This window comes from Harpegnathos saltator, unplaced genomic scaffold (assembly GCF_003227715.2).
Source record: "Harpegnathos saltator strain DR-91 unplaced genomic scaffold, Hsal_v8.6 scaffold202, whole genome shotgun sequence".
NCBI classification, from domain to species: Eukaryota; Metazoa; Arthropoda; class Insecta; order Hymenoptera; family Formicidae; genus Harpegnathos; species Harpegnathos saltator.
This window is the reverse complement of record NW_020229987.1, coordinates 641810-655250: the sequence shown is the minus strand read 5'-3', so window position 1 is coordinate 655250 and position 13441 is coordinate 641810. Positions and strand designations below refer to the sequence as shown.

At 50.3% G+C, this 13441-nt stretch overlaps 1 protein-coding gene across 1 annotated transcript in view; it reads left to right on the top strand.

The window, feature by feature from the left end:
• LOC105186476 (collagen alpha-5(IV) chain) overlaps nt 1-13441 on the top strand; it is a 53518-nt gene that overhangs the window by 13502 nt on the left and 26575 nt on the right. Inside the window, exon 2 of the mRNA XM_011146710.3 lies at nt 9212-9397. Within this exon, the coding sequence (XP_011145012.1) occupies nt 9212-9397 (186 nt within the window). The remainder of the gene's footprint in view (nt 1-9211; nt 9398-13441) is intronic.

Here is a 13441-nt window from a genome sequence, read left to right as displayed (position 1 = left end):
GCGGCCATACCGGGCGCTCTAGCAGGCAGTACTTTTGCAAAGCGTGACCAACACGCGGCAAAATTTGGAATGAAGAAGAAGAGGAAGAAGAAGAAGAGGAGGAGGAGGAGAGAGAGACTCGCTAAATTGCATCGCGGCTAAATCGCGAGCTCTCACGTCGTCATCGATGGCGCACAGAGTCGCAAAAAATTCCACTCCACGGCGCGCGTGCATCGCATAACGTTCGTTAATCCGGGGGATCATAAATCATAGACGGCGCCCCGTCCCTCCTTCCTCCTCCCCCCTTCCCCCCACGCGCTGTGGTGCAGACTCATTACACATTCCTGATTATGCAATTTTTTTGTCGTTATTTTCGGCACGAGGATAGTATGGCATAATTCGATATGGAGGAACAGGCGTTGCGCGGAGAAAAATAACTGCACGAGATATCGGCGGCACGATGAAATTTGACCTTACGACACGTCAACGACGCGATAGAGGGGCGCCCGTATGAAAATCCCGCGGATTTGTTCCCTCGTCTCGTTAGCGGCGGTCTCATCAACATTTCACTCGCGGCTGAATTCGCGGACTAATTAACTGCGCGTAGACTGCGAGGAGACTTACATCCTCTCGTACGATATCCCGCCGTATTGAGCAACGCCGCCGAGCGGTTGGTGGAAAAAAATTCCCGTAACATAAATATTATGCAGCACTTATTGCGCAACGTAATTAAACGCGGTTTCTCGGGGTATAAAAAAGACGCTCGATATATATATATATATATATATATATATACGCATAAATAAAACGGCACGACGTTGTCCCTCGGCCGAGTTTGCTCGGGCTCCTTCGGCGAGGTCCTTTCCTCCGCTCCGAGAACCGGAGTCGCGGCCGCGCTTTTAATAAAGTCCGAATTTTTCGGCGCTGCGCAAACAGGTGAGGATAATTTCGTCGGAAGAAAAATTTCCGCAGGATAATTTTCGTAAATTACCCACCGAGAGAGAATGTCTCCAGCAGGCGACACGAGTAAATTGACGGTACAGGCGCGGTCTCGATAATTTCGAGACCGAGCAATAAAGAGAATCGCGGCTGGCGAGAGGCGGCTGGAGGATGTGGAGAGTCCTTGCTATTCCGCGCGAATAATCTCGCAGGTTCCGCACGTTTCATACGCATAGAATATAAAGCCGAACCAAGATTATACCGGGGTTCCGCTTGTGTAATGAAGCTGTTCGCACGCGTCCTCCGGGACGGGATATTCCGGGCAGGTTCCCGCACCTTTTCAAGGATCAGCCGAGATAATACCGTTGCGCGGTATCGAGAGTAAGATCGGCGCTCGCGGCGCAGAGCCACGAATTCTCGATATACTCGCGGGGATCTTGCATCGATCCTTCAAGGATTCCGCGCAGGATCTCTGCTTCATCTCGTTTAACCGCAAACGGCTCGCTCGCATGGGCGCGCCCGCAAGGCGCTCCTTCGTCGAGCTGCGGCTCGAGAATTGAAATGTCGCGCTGTCTCGCGTCGTAACGGGTTACGCGGAGCGCGTTTCTTCCGGCCGAGCGCGGCACTCGAAAGTTCGTCTCAAACGACAGGCCCGTCGCGCGAAATTTTCCTCTTCCCGGCGGCCGTGCGCCCTCGCGAAAATGTCGCACGCGACATCGATTATCGCGCGCGCAAAAATAGCGGCGCAAAGGTCGCGCTTCCCTTCTCCTCGCGCCAGCCAGTGGTCGTTGACGCTCCGCCGCCGATATCGTCCGCGATCATGTAACGGGTGTCGGATTATAAGCCCCTTACTGCAGGCGCCCATGCACTCGCACACGGCGACACGTGGGTCCGCGTGCTCCTTTATGGGGGTCAACACTTGCGGCCGCTCGGCGCTGGGCACTTCGGCGAACGAGACGCATGATTACGACCATAAGCTGACCTAAGTCCGTCGTCCGTACGTACGTCTCGATGACCCTCTCGGAAGAAGAGCGGCGAGTATAAGACGGGGAAATCTAATACAGAAATAATCGCGCAAAGTGATATCTCGGATCACGAGATTCAGGTCTCGTCCGTGTTGTGCTGCTGCTCGCGACGAACGGCGCGATGATTTCGCCCGAATGAATAAACGCTCCCCCTCCCCTCCCCCCCGCCGGCAGGAATTTTCCATCGGCGATGTGAACGCCGATGCTCCTCTCTCCAGGGGAGCCTCTCGATTTTTTATCAAACGCGTCCTGCACGCGTGTGGGGTGAGACGGTCGATTTGTATTGTACCGCAACAGTTTTTGCCAGGATTCCTCGAAGACGGCGTCTTCACGAGACATAATTATGGGCGTTAAATGTTCGTTGATTAAATCAGCGTTTGTACCTCGTCCGGGTTAATTTCTTCTTTCTTCACCGTGGCCTCCCTCCCCCCTCCCTCCTTTTCTGTTCTCCTTTACCGCGCGCTCGCCTGATTTTCACCGCGGGTATTACTTTGCTAAAAAAAGGAGCAAGGTTCGGTCAGAAGGAACATTTGCGGGCCTAATAACTCTTCGGGTTCGCGAATTGATTTCGGCGTCGTCCTGTGTCCTTAAATATTTCTGCGACAGCCTCTACTCGAAGCGATCTCCCAGACACGTCGAGAGGCAGGGAGGAGGGGAGGAGGGCCGGGGTTAAAAAGGCCGCAGAGATCGATGCGACGAAAAAGAGAGAAGAGAAAATAAAAATGCGCCAAACCGGAGAGGGCACTGATGAGGACAGAAGGAGAGAAGAGATGGAGGCGGGGGAGGGGGGGGTGGTTCGAAACGGTGAGAAAGACGTCGCGGTACGCGCGGTATCTTCCTGCGGACAACGACGTCCGCCGGCCGAGCCGGAGGACGCTTGATATTACTGCATGTTATGCAGATTTCGAAGAGTCACCCAGCGTCCCCCTCGCGGCAGGACCTCTCGCTGAGAGATCCTGAGCAGCGGTGTACCGCGTGAGTAGTCGGGTGGTATTCGAATGTACCTCCTCGTCGTTCGCAGTCCGTTGATGAGGCGCGTTCGTACGCGCGAGCGGAACTTTTGGATTATCGACAGTCGAGGAGACAGCTCTGCGACAGGATAAATTTATGAACGTTAAAAGACGACCGGACGAGCCGCGACATGGGAGATTCAGGCTCGCGCGATAACGTGTTATGAAAGTATCGTGCGTTCTTTGAAATAAAAAACAAAAGCGATAAAATTATTCCGTCCGAATCTTGTGTGTCTCCCGGGCGGCAGGCCGGAGTATAAGCGCGACTGAAAATTCGCGAGGGAGCATATTGAATCCCCGAATATTACGTCGCGGACGATTAATGCGCGCTGCAGCTCGGCGAGAAAGTTCGGCGTCGTCGATACCACGAACCGATATCGGCCGCGCCGCGAAATGAACCGGTCGAGAGCCGAGCCGAGCCGAGCGGAGCGGCGCACACACGGCACACGGCGGTTGCTTAAAGCGACCAGATGGAGATGGCTATATCGATATTCGCCCCGCCGCGAAGTATTACGCGGTTAAATGTGACCGTAATTTAATGTCGGGGCCCGTTGCGCCACGCGCGATTTCATCTTGCGTTTCGTTTTAATTAGATCGATCCCCGGTGCGCGTGTGTGTGTGTGTGCGTGTGTGTGTGTGTGTGTGTGTGTGTGTGTCTCGTGTGCGTGTACGAATGAATGCACACGAGCACGCATGAGAGACGCTCCTCCCGACGCCGCGCGATTCGCATAATAAATCAGCAACGCGTGCGTCGGTGATAAAAATTAATTCCTGCGCGCAAAATAACGATTTAACGACCTCGTAAATCACTCGGGGGAAATTACATGTGGCACACGGTCCGTTGTTACTTTTTTTCCTTTTTCGTGTCTTGCTGCGGACAGGGTGTGTCCGTTGGCAGAAGCAAGCCGAAAAGTCGGGAATATGCTGCTTAGGTAACTCTTCTCTCTCTCTCTCTCTCTCTCTCTCTCTCTTCGTTCTCCGGTGAAACCGGAAACGCTCTTCAGGGATTTCTTTCCCATCGTGCCGGTAGAAATCTCATTACATCGTCGTAATTATTCGTCCTCGATCCGTGCTCGACGATCGACGATCAAGATTTCGCGATTTGTTGACAGAGCCGCGAAACTTTGCGTCCGACAGATACTAATACCGCGCATTTCCAATCGCCGCTCACTCGTCCAGTTCGAGTGCACCTGTTGATCCCGCTGAACTCGAGCCGGCTCGCGGCGAACAGGCCATTTTGCGGCGAGGCAAAGGTTCGTAGCGCGCATTATCGTTATCGTGGCGCTACAACTGCGAAGGCGTCACACGTTGGTCTCGACGGTGGCGGTCCACGACTAATCGAGAACGGTATTGAAACGCACGTACTGGGTAGTCCTGAATAAACGGTTTTATCCTCGCGTGTACTTCCTACTTTTGCGACGCGCCGTAAGAATCCACCCGCTGCCATAGAGGACAACCCGTTGATATAAAAAAAAGAAAAGAGAAAACACACGTAAGTCTAAAATATAGATTTCGAGATGCGACGCGTCGCACGCGCACACTGGAAATGAGATGAAATTTTAGACCATAATACGGCTATGACATTTTCATCCGCGTATTCGTTCGTTCACGGAGAAAGCTGCCGCGGGGAAAAAGAATCGTCCGAATCGGTCGTTTCCAAATTATACGCAATTCCTCTCGCTCGCCCCGCAACGAATTTATCGCCTGCCGCGAGAGTCAACGTTCCTACGCGCATGTAAATTTAAACTTCGATGTAATGGCAGAACGCGTATCGTAACGGTGTAAATTTGGAATCGGAGTTCACGAACCTCCAGGCGAGCCTAAATATTTGGAGCGACGGCTCGCGTAAACGTCCGCTGTTCAACGAAAACGGTTGGCTCCACACGAGGCTGCACTTCGCTCTTTCAAACACGTGTACGTCATTGAAAGAGGAAGAGAGAGAGAGAGAGAGAGAGAGAGAGAGAGAGAGAGAGAGAGAAAGGAGGAGAAGAAAGAGAACAAGAGAGGCTGTACTTACACTTCGAGTACCTACACTTGCCGCGGTGATCTTTACCGCGTGGCGATTATACCAGGCGGTTTCCTTAAGCGAAACCATATGCCAGGGTTTCCTAGTCCTGCGCGGAACGCGCGTATATTTGCGCGCGCGACGTACAGTCTTAAACGGATTACCGTGCGTTACCTAGATTCGCGCCGATTTATTGGTGTTAAGCTGCCGCAAGTAGCGGAAATTAATAGCGCAGTGACAATTAACGGCGAGTCCCGTGATAGCGCTGCGGATACAAAAAGTAAATCCTTCGCGAGAGCAAGCCGTCCCGACGAAATCTCCGCGATGTACGAGTGTCCTTCTGGAGTCGAAGAAAATCGGGAAAATCTTTGACGACGTTTTACACCCGAGTAATCCACGAATCAGGATCAAGCTCTGACTCAGTGATTACACTGGGAGAAAAGTATATGATATTTGGAACTATAATGATATAGTAACTAAATTATAGTCCGAAGTATCATATTTATAGTAAGTGTTACCATAATATCGGTAATAATTACGATATAGGCATAGTATAACCAACCATGATACTTTTACTAAGAATTATAGTAAGGTAAATTAAAATTATTGTATGGATACAAATATAAAATGGTAGGTAAAGTAACTCTTTTATATAGTCAATATTACCAAAATGATATTTGCTAAATGATGACAGATGTAACTATATGAATATTAAATCTCACTATATTTGATGAATGAGAAATTACCATATATGTGGTAAAAGTAAGTAAACAATTATTTAAGACAATCATTGACTATATATTTGTGTTTATTCTACTATATCATGCAGGTTCCACGAACTATAAAAATATAGTTGACGCCAAAATGAGCTATAAAATATAGTGAGATTATAGTTAATTCAACTATATTTTTCTATCAATGTACGCGGCCGTAAAAATTATTGATCTTTCGTTATTTTCGTAAAGACGGCTCCAAATTCCAAATTCATCAAAGAATACCTTCACTGATGAATTAATATGATAGACCGTTTTAATCATACTTTATCAGAGAGAGAGAGAGAGAGAGAGAGAGAGAGAGAGAGAGAGAGAGGAAGAGGAAGAATGTTTAGACATTCACTTAACGCGCAACATACGCGCGAGATACTTGAGCGAGATGCAAGTGGCTATATTTCGCAAAATCAGGGCATCTTCGCGAGATGTCTGGCTCCTCCTCGGCGGAGCGTGTCGCGACGCACAAACGAGGCATAATATTCCTGGCGGATCGCCTTCTCGCGCGCGCGCTCGTAATCGCGGAATTATGTCACGACGTAGCCGCGCGATTCCTCAGCGGGTTACGTCATGTTGCCGATGCGTGGAAACAGGGAGAGGCGCCGCGACCACCGCCGCCGCCGCCGCCGCCGCGCCGCCTCCGTTACATATTTGGTAGGATATCGTTATGCGGCGAGGTCGGGCGATCGAGCGCGCAGGATGTAGAAGAACCGGATCCGGACACCGGTCGTCGGGGTTATTTACGACGAGGATTGACAAAAGATTCGACTCGGGGGAAGAATCCGCTTTTCTGCGCGCCTGTCTTTCCTTCGAACGAAGACGAATATCATCGGCGGGGCTGGCTGCCACTCGGCTGCAAGTTATTTTCCGCGCTCGGATCAATTGTACTCGCGCGTCCCGCGCGATGTAACTTCAGTTTTGCAGTTGAAGAGATTTTTCCGCCAACCGGCGTAATATAATATACGTCTCCTTTGTGCCTTTCTCTTGTATCTCGCCACGTGCGTAGCTCTCCCGCCGTTGACACGCATTTCTTCCCGGGCGTAAACAGGAAGGAGGTGTAACATCGCGCGCACGGGGTCGGCCCGAGGGAGCAAGAGGAAGCGGAAAAAGCTTGGAATCAGCTTGCATTCGCGCGAGCATTCGCCGAGATTGCCGGGAGGAGTCGCGCGCGTTAAGCGATCCCACGCACTTAAGTTAATTGCACGAGTTACGCTGACGACGCGATATTGATATTACAGGATAATGCGCGCACGTGGATAGCTCGCCGAGCGGGAACGTCGTCTTGACGTCGTCTCTCCTCGCGTCATTCGTCAAATATAATTAAGCCGGCCGCTCGGCTCCATTCGCAGAAGTTCGGTCATCAATATGTATTAGATTTTTACGCGCGTTGTGAGTCTTGGGAGTAATCGGCTGAGCACAGACGTTGCGTTTGATTCTCCCTCCCTCCCTCTCCCTTGGCTCCCGTTATACCCAGCTTAATTCGGCGGAATGAGTTTGCCGGGCTGATGATGAGAACGCACATTCCCTTTTAGGAGGACCGAACACTACCGGCACGGTAGGAAATGAAAAATTATTTGCATCGTTCTTGCGCGCTCTCTTTTTTGTCCCTCTCTCTCTCTCTCTCTCTCTCTCTCTCCGCCGCAATATGGACCCGCACCGGAGATCTTCTCTTCCACGATATTCAAATAGAACGGTGCCGTCCTTCGCAGCAACATAATGACGACATTGAGATTATGCAGCCGCGATTATATCATTGCATAAGTAACAACAGCCTTGAGATGAGACCGAGCTTGGAGCTTGAAAAGTCCCTCGAATCGCGTCTCTCTCTCTCTCTCTTTGTCTGTTTCTCTCACCCTCTGGTGTCACCAGGTGAATTTTTACCGATGTGTAAATTTCTCAAACGAGTCTAACGAGGCGTACGACATACCAGGTCGTGTGAGTTTCACCTAAGGTTTCCCGAGAATACCTTATTTTCACTTAACGCTCATTGCCCAGTTTGCTGCTGCTGCTCGCTCAAGCAGCGTAGTCGTTGAGTCATCTAAAAAATCCTGCGCATCTTGCGCATTTCGCATCCTGCGGCGAACGATAAGGCGTCGTAAAGCGCAGAGCAAAAATGAGGCACGCGCGGAGAGATCGTGGATAAGCAAAGGAGAAAAGGGGAGAGGAACGATAGACGCGGACGCGGGTACACGGTGTCGCGAAGATTCCTTGAAAGCCTGGCCGGTCCTGTAGCACGTCGTTGACACAAGCAGAACTTTCATCTACAAGGCAAATGTGTGGAAGCACGATTCCGTTTTCGTTCTCTTCCACGTTATTCAAATAGAGCGCGCGGCCGGCCTTCGTATTGCACTGGCGTAGTGACGGAACCGGCCGCAATATCCGCCGTCAATGGAGAGAAATTTACGAAATTTACGAAATTCCCCTTACGAGGGAATTGCGAGCAAACTGACAAATTTCCCGTAAAAAAAAAAAAAGAAAAAAAAAGGCAGAAAAAGGAAAAGAGGAGAAGCAAATCGGTAGAATCGATCATATCTCAGCGGTCAAGTGAGTTCTCCCAGTTAAAAGTTCTCTCTGATTTATGAATATCGCCGCGTGGAATTATTCCACGTGTGAAAATGTCGTCGAGTCGTTCTTCGTTTCGAGTCGAAAAGCTCGTATATGGGATTAGCAGCTTGCGACATATCTGCTTTTTCGTCCGTATCGAAGTTAAGAGAGCGGAATCACTTTGTTCATTATGAGCTTCGCAATGAACGAGGTCTGAGGAGAGAATTTGCCGAGATGGCGGAAATGGCGTTATAAATGACAGGTCTCTTTTCTATGGCATTATGCAAAATTGTCGAGAAGAATGTGGAAGCAACCGAATGCGAAGCGCTCCCGGCACTCTCGCGCCGTTTCGCACCTCCAGCTCGCGCGAGTCTCGCTTTACTACGCCACTGGCCCCGCAATCAATGCGTTCTTCCTCTTCAGCAGTCCTTGTCCTCGATTCCAATTTTTTAACGATATAACAAAACTGTTTTTTAATCAATTTTTATCGCGCGCCCCGACAAGATCCGCCGTTGTAGATACTTTATTTCCATTCCAGATAAATGCAATTTATCGTGTTACGTAATATTCGTTTTCTGCTGGTGCGCAGCGCATGATTGCGCCGTCGCTTCGTCGCTTCGATAAAAGCGGCGTTTTCGAGCATGAAATTAGAACGGACTGAGCTGCGCGAACATCTCGAACGGCCGACCGTAAGAGGGTAACTCGTCGCCTTACTCTTCTCCCCGACGCGTTATGTTTTCGGGGTAAATAAAAAAAAAGCTCATAAATCCCGACGCTTTCCGTTCGGTTGCGGCGCGCACTAAACTGCTTATCCGATGAAAAATCCGCTTGAAACCTACGTCGAGAAACTATTGATGCCGGCGGGGTCAAACGGTTCACATGCATATCGAATCGTTGACGAAAATCTTCTCTGACTGGAGCACCCACGATGCCTCGTTTCAGATCTGCAGAGACTCTTACAAATGCAATTGCACCGGAATCAAAGGGCAGCCGGGATTCCCGGGGATACCTGGGCCCCAAGGAACGGAGGGTCTCCCTGGCGACATCGGGCCCGATGGACCACCAGGGCCCAAGGGCGAGAAGGGAGCGGGCGGAGAGCCCGGAGCCACCGGAGAGAAGGGCAATCGAGTGAGTAGATTAATCCTACATCATTAAGCAGATTCCGTGGTACTTTGGGATTTTACAAAGTGTGAGGCATTAAGCACGCACTGATACAGCGAGGTAACTTGAGCCAGGCTCTGAGATAAGCTCTTTAGAATTAGCCGAAGCAGCGCCCGACGTCCGACGTCGACTACGAGCAACGATATAAGGAGGAGGGATAGTCTCTCCCGATCCCGCGGATCCTCCGAGTCATCTCGAGAATCTCCGTCCGGGGACGTTTAAGATTTGTATACTATCTGGAAATATTTGTCGAGAGCGTGTAACCGTCGGCGCACAGGCGAAAGCTTCGCTTCTCATTTCCATGCCCGGGTCTCCTCGGTGAGTTGTTACGTAAAACTTTGACTCCCTGAAAAAAAAAACGAAGGAATAGAACCGGGTAGAATCGCCCCACCCCCCCCCCCGAGCTCGGGGATCGCGCTGTGATCTGCCGCAATCGCATTTCTCTCGAATGCTCGAGCGAATCGGAAGGTAGACGCCGAATCGACACGCGCGACGATATCTATCAACACCGTTTTCACCGCCAGGTTTGCCTCGTGTCGTTTTCTCGTTTTTTTTTACATCATTGTGCAAGGCAGAGCTTGGGAGCAATGCGGACACGGAAAAATGTTCATTGTCACACGCATATCTCTGACGCTCGTCTGCGCTCGTCGCGCGAGAGAGATCGCGTGCGCGTGTCGCTGTTAACATCGTCCAGAATATCTTTTTTAACATCTCGATGCGAACGAGCGAAAGGCGCACAGGTATGCGCGAGACACATTCGAGCGTCAATGACATTAATTATTTTGCGAAAATTATTTTTTTTATCTTACCGCCCCGCGCTCTGTCGTCACGCGTGCTTCTGGCGCAATGACTCTATCCGTACACGCGTATGCACGGCTATGCGATCGCCGGCTAAACCAATTACGACGCTAATTAGTTTCTTTACAAGCGACCGTTTCACGTTTTAATTAAAGTTCACGACGCGGGTTTGTTTGCGCGGGCGCGGTGTATCCAGTGACGTCATGTTAACGGTAACGGTTTTAACAGAGTAATCGCCGATTTACTACGTCGGCTCTCGTCCGTCCGCGGGAATCAATGTACGCAAATATGCTAATCGACTTAAAATCATAAAGCCACGGAGACGATCGCTCAAACGGCACGTCGGAAGCGCCGCGACACCCCTCGCGCCCGCACACGAGCGAACGTCAGAAGAGCGAAGAGAGCGAAAGAGAAGTTACGTCCCTATAATAATCGGATCGCCGAGAGCGAAAGGATTAAAAAACGCTGATGGGAACGACAGACGGTGCAGCCGTCGCGTCGTGTTTCCCATTCCCCCCGTTCGAACGCGCGATTGTTATTGCCGGCGAACATATGCTGAAGTCACGAACGAAAGGACAGAGGGAGAAAAAGCAAGGCAACGAACGACGGGGAAAAAGAGATGGGAAAAGAAAGAACGCCGTGGCGTCAGCGGCCAGAAACGGAACGCTTCCAAATGCGGAGGAAGAGGGAAGATCGCGAAACGAGAGGGAATTACGGACGGGCCGACACCCACGATGCCTCCCCCCACCCCCCCACCCCACCCCCTCCCCCGCCCGCATTACCGAGAAAAGAGTCTCTCTCGTTGTTACGCAGCGCAGACGCTGCGCGAATCCGCCGCATTTCGCAATCTGTCGGCCGGCATCGATGCGCGACGCGCACCATAAGATATGACACGAGGCGATGATAAACCGGTAATCGCGCTTCTCTCCGCCGAGGATGCGTCCGCGTCGCCGCCCGCAATCGCGCGAGCAGACTCGCGCCTTCGCCACGTACTTGAAAAGTGTGTGTGAGAAAAAAAGTACAGCGCCATTCGGAGGCGCTCGTATCAGCGCCGTACGGGTCACGAAAAAGATATCTGTTCGCAATCGGGGGGTGGGGGGGGTGGGGGGAGGGCGCAAATGCCTGGCGATAGAACGAGCGGTCCTCGGTGTGTTAATTATCGCTCACGTGAGATACTGGACTATGAGTTCAGATCTGAGTACTTCGCTCGAGACAAGTTTCACGTCACGACTATTGATATGAGTTTAAGAGACTCGGAAGCAACGAGCTTCTCGTGGCCTTTCGCGAATTCAGGTCAGGCATCGTACAGTCTTCCAGTCGAATTTTCGACTCGAAGCTAATTTTAGAATTAACGTTTAATTGAAAACTTCATTTCGCCTCGCGGAGAGGAATCTGGGACGCTTCCTACGTGTGCTGAAAAACAGTTCATATTTCAAACCGTGTTGCCTTTTTTCGTTTTTTTTTTTTCAATTGAAACCGTCTTTCGCGTTCCTTCTGGTTTTGTGATTGCTCTTATTTTTTCATTCACTCTCGATCAACCGTTTCTAAGCTGTCAATACGGAATTCATCACCGATCCGAATTTCCGAGCGCGAGTCGTACGTTCGACGAACCATCAGCGTCACGGAAACGCGACATTTGCGCGTTTTTTATAATATATTTTTATCACGTAAATATATTCCGCGTGTTCTGTCTCTCTCTCTCTCTCTCTCTCTCTCTTTGTTGTAATAAAAAATGAGAGCTGCCAGGGAGATTTAGCTCACTAATGAATATTATTTTCGGCGTGAAATTTTATTTGTGATTTTATCATAATTACCATTATCGTCGCGTGATCATGCAGTGGGCTGTTTATATGGCGCGAGGGTAATTTTTTAATTCACAGTAATTAGAAAAATATTTTTGCCAAGGCCGCGCGAATATTTTTGCCTGACAAATGCGCTGTCCTCCGTAATGTCCCGCGCAAATTGCAACGCGCGCGCAGCGGAAGGAATAAAAGTTGTGAAACGACTGGGTAAAACCGATTTTATGAGTAACGATTGTAGGAAATGTGCGCGTACGCGCGTGCCTCATTAGGATAATGAAATTAAGTCAAACGTCAAAACTCTACTATCGTCGGATTTTCAATCGCGCGACGCGCGCAGCGTGATTCAGCGTCGCGCGATTAACGAAATGTCACGGATAAATGAAACATCGCTGATGTATACGTGTTGGTGACGACGACGACGACGACGACGACGACGACGACGACGACGACGACGACGACGGTGGTGTTGGTGCGCGTGCAAATGCGACCGCACCGACACATCTCGCGCTTATTAATCGCGCGAGGGCGCAAATTATACATTCGCGTGCGGACTGCGAAATAGGACGGCGTCAATCTTCGCGACTGAAACGTTGAATTAAATCCTCCATGTCGCAATTAGTTCGGCAGCTCGCATGCGCACACATACTCACATACTAATTACTTAAATATCCACTTGGCTTTATTGATTAATCGAGATAGAGACATCATAGATAGTGTCAGGTAGACAAATAGGCCGCTTGAAGAAGACGCGTTTCCCTCACCGGGAGTGATGGTCGTCGAGAAGTCGGGCTCGGGTTTCCTCGTCGATAGCCGCCGTCGATATTATCGTGAATCGCTCGCAAACCGAGCGTAATTTGCGAATTTAGCCAGACGATGAAATCTTAAATATTCCCCGCGTAATTTTAAGTGGCTTTGCTTTAAAGGGATCTTCATTTAAACTTAGACGCGAAGGTAGATCCTCCGGGAGATATTGAGAAAGTTATTATTAAATTTTCCGTATTTATCTGCTGAAAATTCTCTCTGGCCCGTTTGGCCGTTTGAAAATTCGAGCGGAACCGATGACTTCACGCGAGGGGCAACGCCAACGTTACAGACCAACGTGATTTATTTGCTATCGTGGGCGTGTGCCGTTCACACGATCATGTTAATGGAACCCGGAGGAGGCGCTCCAAGAAAAATAACGTCGATAACCGGAAGTGGCTCGTCACCTTCCCCTGGGCGCATCAAACGGTCCACTTTCCACTTGTCCCGAAAACTTTCGATCGATCCGAACGGGAAGCGTGTCGCCCGGGCCGTCGTGATAAATCCGTTACGCAAGAACGAAAATTCTGGTTATTATCACAGGCCGTCGGCCGTGTCGCCACGTGTGCCGCAATTCGCCAATTACAACGGTGCAACGTGTCACACGTTC